General features: G+C 46.2%; 1 protein-coding gene across 1 annotated transcript in view; it reads left to right on the top strand.

Moving 5' to 3' along the window:
• The window catches only part of GLIS1 (GLIS family zinc finger 1), a 112,925-nt gene extending 110,554 nt beyond the window's left edge, over window positions 1-2,371 (top strand). The window contains exon 9 of the mRNA XM_009319786.1: window positions 2,235-2,371. Coding sequence (XP_009318061.1) covers window positions 2,235-2,371 — 137 coding nt within the window. The remainder of the gene's footprint in view (window positions 1-2,234) is intronic.
• Window positions 2,372-7,165: the final 4,794 nt, after the last annotated feature.

The raw sequence follows: 7,165 nt of genomic DNA, 5'->3' as shown, positions 1-7,165 counted from the left end.
ATCTCATCTCATAGGAATGCCAAATGTGACTGGCAAACAGCTGTTTCATGAATCACATTAACAGTCAATAAATTTTCATTTTCTGTTCAGGACTTTGGATAGTTTATCTGGAATCTAATAATGATTTCTGGGGTGTATGCTTATCTTGGGTTTTGTCCATCTGTGGTTGTGTATCCACTCTGTATACAGGCTCATCAAATAGAAATTAGCATAACATAAACACTCGCAAAACTTACCAAAATACTGGTCACTCCACTTGGACCGACACAGCACAGGGCAGATAAACAGGCCAAGTTCGTCTTCCGGAGACTTTGGACGTACGCTGCATGCCAGATTTCTGCAGACAGCAGAATTTGACCTGTAAACTAACAGTAAATTAATACGTCATAGGAAAATGCAGAAATGTAAATAAGTAGAGAATTTGGTCTCAAATAATAAAAACATACCTAATAGTAAACTACCTATAATTAAGTTCTAAGGACTGAGCCGACGGTTCTTTCTGAAATCAGGACTGGCTGTATAAGACTACAGGATCTGTCATTACTGCTGGTGGTGCGGTGCCGCACAGCCTGGAGGCCTCAGTTACGCCTGGTGCAGCGTTTGATTCAGCCATATCTAGACACACTTGCCTGCAGAGTTAGGCAGGCAAGAGATGAGAGAAAGGCTGAAGAGAAGAAAGAGCCTCATCTTCCACATGGGGAACTGAGGCACAGAAAAACAGTCGTTTCCCAGTGGCTCCACAGGGCTCCTCCATCAAGCAGAGAATGGAGCCAGGTCCCGGTGCTCTAGCCACGAGGATCAGCCATCCACACACTGACTTGCAGTTCACATGAATGTGATTTGTAAGAGATGTATTTTCTACGTCAGGCATTTAGCTCACAGGCATGTTCTTAACTAGAAGAATCTTGTTCCATGTGTTGCCTCAGCTGACTTGATGCTGCTGCTGCTTATTAAAATTGTGGTAGGTGGGCTCTGTGGGCTGGGGGCAGGGGTCAGAACCTTGCGCTGAAGCTCACACAGACACTTTTCTAAAGACCCAACCCAAATCAGGTGGTTCAGGGTAAAACAGAATACGTATGTTAAAGGATGAACATAAGGGGGTCACGGTTTCATAGAGTAGTTTGGGGAGGGGATAGTGGGGGCGAGTTAAAAAAGTGTTGAAGGAGAAGGCACAGGAGGTTGCCCAGCCCCCCAGCAGACAGCAGGGCCATGGGGCAGCAGATAGGAGGGTGTGAGGCTGGTGTGAGGAGAAGTGCGGGCACAGGGGCAGATGCAGAAAGAAGGGCACGGCAAGGGGTGGACGCAGCAGGGGTGAAGTAAGGAAAGAGCTGGGCTGCACTAAAATGAGTATGTGCATGTGAGCCTTGACTGGCCAGTTGCAAAAGCAGGTTATAGTGGGGCACAATAGGAAATTTTCATGTCCTTTGGGGTAGGCAACAAACCTTTTCTTTCAGACTCCCTGGCACTCCAGCTGCCATAGCACCTGGTAGCAGACAAACCTGCTCCTTTCCACAGGGATGCACAGCTCAGGGAGGCTTGTAACAGCTGTTACAACAGTTTTGCATTATAAAAGGAGAAGGACAGAGAAACTCTTCCCCACCATAGTGGCTTTTGGGTAGCCTGGCAAGCACCAGCCAGCTCAGCCAGATGAGGAGCCAGCAGCATGGTGGGCTTTGGTGGGCTGAGGACAACGTGGTGCACCGCTGCTTCCACACGTCCTGTGAGCCTGACCCTGACCAGACATGCTTCCGCAGACCTCACTTCTGCACTATGTGGGGATCCAATAAACGTAGGATCCAGATTCCTTCTGGATCTTAAGAGCAGCTGGGAGACACATGGAACATTTTTCCTAAGTGCCATTAAAAGGAAAAACACACAAAACAAGAGGACTGCATCACTTTTAGTGCACACTTACTAGGATCCTTGCCCACTCATTGTTTTGACATCCTATTCAGATAATGACTGTCAAGTCCCAAGAGAGTCATACTCTGATACTTGCACTTCGCTTGCAAATGGGTAGCTTTCCGCAGAAATGAATGGGAGCTTCATCTACTATGACACAAATGCCCATGGAGATTAGTTTGTGTATTCCTGGGTAAGGCTCTGATGGTAAACCCTATTGTCTTTTCATTAACACTGTGCTGTACTGTATACTCCCAGGCCTCAAACTGTGCTTCCTTCCTTATATGTACTGTGGTACTAAATCATGTCCATACAACTTGTCACGCTTTCAGGCTATGATGCCATCTCTGAAGCACAGTGTGTATCTGAAGACATGGTTTCCAACGGAACTGATGAAAATGGATTCTTCCAAAATGGCGCCTTTGATCACTGTTTGAATCACATTCCTTCCATCTACACAGATACCTAAGAGCAGTGCTGACCTTGTTTCCTTTATTATACCTATAACTGTGTATGTAATAACAAAGGTGTTAGTACAAAAGTACTTTTATTTAGTCTGTATCCCTATATGTGCTCATTTAAATAAACACCTCACATTTACCAAACCATTTTATACATGAATAGTCTGTATAAGATAATATTGGAACCTGTTCCTTTGCTGTGGCACTTTGAAATTCATGCTTTAAGGGAATGAGGAGCATTTCAAGCAGCTTGTTTTGTAAGTTCTCTCAGTAAAGTGTAAATGTAAGTTATATAATAAACTTGTAAAGAAGGGGTTTTTCTTTCCTGAAAATACGTTTCAATTTGAGAATGTTGTTCCCTTTAATCAGTTTTCATTTAACTCATTGATCAATTCTTCTCTCTTTTTTCTTTTTTTTTAACTAAAAGGATTTTTTTAATCACAGACCTCATGTATATAAAGATCTTCATTTTCTCAGCTGGTTTTATATTTTCAGTTTTACAAGAAAACATTAAAAACTGGAAACAAGTGTACTGTCATTTCTTAACATCATCGGTCTGCCTGATAAATCCTAATATTACATTCTTAAAATGCCTGAGAGCGATTTAAACAAAGACGTTTCAGAAACTGTGAAATTAAGGCAGCCCAGGTGTACGTGAAGAAAACCAAGGGGCCTGCAGACTTTCAGTGAAAGGACCAGAAGCCTTCCAGCGCGGGGCTGCGCTGTGGGCTGGCTTCCCGGCGCCGCGTGCCTGCCGGCTCTGCACCATCTCCCAGCCTTCCTGCTGCCCCTGCCACGGTGGGTACATCAGCACATGCAGCCGTCCCAGCAGTGTAGGGGAAAATTAAATGCAGCTGCGGTTGGCTTTTTGCCTCCCAGTAAATGTATGGCCTCAGCCCATGTGAGATCAGCAGCACGTACACACTGCACAAACACTGAGCGTGGGGCAGGTGGCCTGATTTCTCCATTCACAAGACCCGGCAGCCACTCTGAACTCTCCACTTCAGGCACACACTGTAGAGAAGAGCAGGACGCCTTCAGAGGGCTTTCCTCCATCCAGAGCACTTGTAATCAGTGGCTTCCAGAGGAACAGCGGTCACCTGCAGTAGCTTGGTTCCCTGTCACTGTGGCCCTGGCCCCGCTGGGCTGCATTTCCCAGCCTAGTTGTGATTCCTGGGAGGGACAGGCATCCTGCAAGGGGACAGGCACTCCCAATGTGTGCCAATGCAGGCATGTTAGACGCGAGCTCCTGAAAATGTCCCATGGTGGTTTGGGAGAACAATAAGGAAAAACTAACTAAAAAAAAAAAAAATTTTTAAAAATTGTTCTCATGTGCAAACCATTGCTAGTTGGGCTTAATAAGGCACCCTAGGAGCAATGTATGGTTATCTGAAAGGCTCTGTTCTGTCTAACACACAAACCCCAACCTTGGGAAATGCTGCTGCATGCGGAACCTGCTGTCCCGCAGGTGTGGGTGCAGCCTCACGAAGGAGGAAGAGAGGCTGGCAGTTTGGGTTCTATGAAGATGTGCCATGTCCCTGGGAAGATACTTAGAGTTAGCATCAATTTTGCTCTTGTGCTATAAATGGAAACAAATGACAATAAATGTCCTAGCTGCCCTTGGCAGTGTCCACCTGTGACTGGCTGTGCCTCCTGCGCCCGATGCCAGAGGGCTTGAGCTTGGCCACAGGGCAGAGCTCTTGTGAAAAGGCTGAAGGACATTTTTTACAGCAGGTCCCAGAGTGAAGTGTGCAAAAGGACACCATGCCCACAGCAATGACAAGCCGTTCCCACAGGCCGGTTCCCACACCACCACGTCTGCAGCAGCAGAGGTGCCACGCCAGGTACATGGCAGCCCGGGGAGGCCGTCCTGTGCCCATTCGAACCAGGGGTGCACACCTGAAATGCTGCTGATGCCTGAGAAGTTTTTCACCAGCAGGCAAATCTTCACAAGCACCATTCACTGAAGGATGCCCAGATTGAGCATCTGTCCATGTCTAGGAAATAGCCCTTCATTTACAGCTCGAAGTTACCCAAGCTACCACGGGGCACCACCAAAGAGCTCGCACTGGGTTGAAACCAGTCAGTGACCGAGGACGGCGCTTTCTTCTTTTCCTCTCTTCTCCCCATTACCAGGATCTGCTCAGCAGTGGTGTGCCCACGCAGTGCTGTCGAGGACCTTCCCTCATGCCAGGTATGCCAGTGCCAAGCCCCACCTCTTCAGTTTTCAGGACTGTAATCCAATTAGCTGCTCCCCAGCCTAAAACAAGAAGCAGCTGCTGGAGGATTTCTTGTCCCCCCACCCCCAAAGGACTGACAGAGAAATGTCAAGCACCTGGCTTCAGCAAAACAGCAAGTTCCGCAGGAAAAAAAATGCTAAATTCAGTGGCATGTTAAGAAAATACCACATTTTGCAGCTGCATAATCAGAATCCACAGAGCAGGCCCCAAGCTGAATGGGGCAATTCTTTGGCAGCATTTGCAGAAGTGGCATTAGTGGGTCCACAGGACTGCGGTTTCCCCTTATGGTCACAAAGTTATACAACCATCATGAATATATATATATATTTTAAAGTACAATTTGGTGGCAACATGTGAACCCAGCAGTCAAAGTACCGGGGAAAACACACTAGCAGCATAAACTCAGAGGCCTCCAGTGCCCCAGCCACTCAGTGTGTTTATGTCCTTTGCAGCCCTACCAGGGGATGCCAGCTATAACTCTTGGCAGTTCCTAGCTTTGGCAAACATCTTGTACAGAATCAGAAGGGTACGGTGAGGGTGCCCCACGCTTGCGGCAACCCTTGAATGGCAGCTCTCCTGGGGGACCAAGACCCTGCCCTCTGCAAGAGTGTAATCCCCAGAGGCCAGTCAACAGCTTGTGGCCAATGGCTCCCTGTCTCTTTTAGGCACTTCGCACGGAGGTGGAGCGGGAGGGAAACCCAGACAGGGCAGCAGGGGAAGCTGCTGCAAAGGAAAGTGCTGGGGTGGCAGCTGAGAAAAGAGAGAAAAGAAACAACAAAACGACACTGAAGGAGGACGACCAGTAGTCAGTCATAGTGAAAGACTTGTACCAACCTGCTCAGAAACGTGGGATGCAGCTCAGGTACAACACGGCACCTGGTGCCCCAGTCCCAGCACCCGGCAGCCCAGGCGTCTGCTCCTGCGTGAGCATCGAGCACCCCGGTGCCACTGCGCCTCTCCTCAGCCACGGCAACCTCCGCAAACACGGGAAAACCCCTGGATGCCATGCCGTCACACCAGCATGTTTAGCACCGCTCTGAGGCTGATCTGGGCTAACCACAAAGCCTACATGGATGCGTTTTACTTGTTTTTCTAGGGCTTGGTTGCACCATGAAGGTGCCTCTGTATCCAATTTAGCTTTCTGTCCCCAAGAAATTTGAATGAAACTTTTAGACATTCAGGAAGTTTTACAGTTAGTCACTGCAGAACAAGGTGCATGGGGTTGTATGACCCCCTCTTTTATAAACAGTTCCTCGAGATCTCTAGCTCTCAAGGACGCCCAGTCCCAGCTGCAAACCCGTTAATTGTGGTTGCCCTGCCCGGCCCAAGCAGTCCCTGGCAGCACTGACTCATCATTCCTCTCCTAGAATTAAAATGCATAAAGGCTCCAAATTGCGCTTTAAGCCTACGCACGTGGCTTTGCTTCTGATCACAGCCACATTTGGCTTTCTGTCCTGTTGCTTATCTACTCTGATGCATCAGAGTTTGGGGTTTTTTTGGTCTCAGACATAAGTGGCCAGAACTCTTTTCTAGAACACTAAACAGGGAGGCAGGTAGCTTAACAACTGCCAAGCAGTAAAAACTCTAGAGCTTTTGAAGGAGGACTTAGAAAAAACATACCCAAAGCCCAACAAAGCTGTAATGGCTGAGACAAAAATCAAAATAATTCCTTTGCTTCAGTTAGTTGGAGACATTAAAAGGAAATCGTGCCTTAAAAATACGATTAATCTCATTTCCTAAAAATTAAAGAAGTCCTTCGAAAAAATGACCTTTTTTTAGTTAAAAATATAAACCAACCAAACGTAAACATATTTGATCAATTACAAAAATATTTATGTCACAACAACCAGGCTGTTCAAAACCACACAATGATTCACAAAGGTCTGGGAAACTTAAAGCATAGCAGCTGGAGTGATGATTTAAGTCCAGAATCTGTGTGAATCAGGTTTTCTGTAAATTAAAAGGATAGATTCAGAGAAATGCAAAGGCACTCATTTGAGTCTGTACGGTTTGGAAAGTTATCCATAATAAAACCATTAAAACACACAATAGCACAAGTTAATGGTTACTTGTGTGCTTGTGTACTTCATTATTTCCTTTTATTACATGTAAGTAGGGAAGTATCTCATGTAAGCTTTTCCTAAAGACACAAAGAAACCTTTCAATGGAATTTATTGCTTGGCAAGTTTCTCGTTGTGGTGCTGTAAAAACCCCACCAACTAATACATATAATAACTGGAGTAAGGCTTTATAATAGTAGAAAATTATTACCCTGTGGAATTAAAATGGAACTGCTGGTTCCAGTTGACTGTCAGATACTTTTTCAATCTAGGCAACAGAATTCAAATAATAAATTACAACACTACTTTATAAATAGCTACAAATCATTTCCCCAGTGAATGAAAACCCCATTTACCCCTGTGTACGTACTCTGTGTGTACGCGGGACCCTTTAGGAACGACTGAAATAAGATGACCTTCAGTGGCTGATCAAGCTGGGAGAGAGAAAATGAATTTCAAGTTGACACTGAAGCAGCTAAAGCACTTCTTTGCGCTTTCCACC

The sequence above is a fragment of the Pygoscelis adeliae genome, unplaced genomic scaffold, assembly GCF_000699105.1.
Source record: "Pygoscelis adeliae isolate BGI_AS28 unplaced genomic scaffold, ASM69910v1 Scaffold181, whole genome shotgun sequence".
In the NCBI taxonomy this organism is placed as follows: Eukaryota; Metazoa; Chordata; class Aves; order Sphenisciformes; family Spheniscidae; genus Pygoscelis; species Pygoscelis adeliae.
The sequence above is the reverse complement of the archived record's forward strand: the minus strand, read 5'-3'. Positions and strand labels throughout refer to the sequence as shown.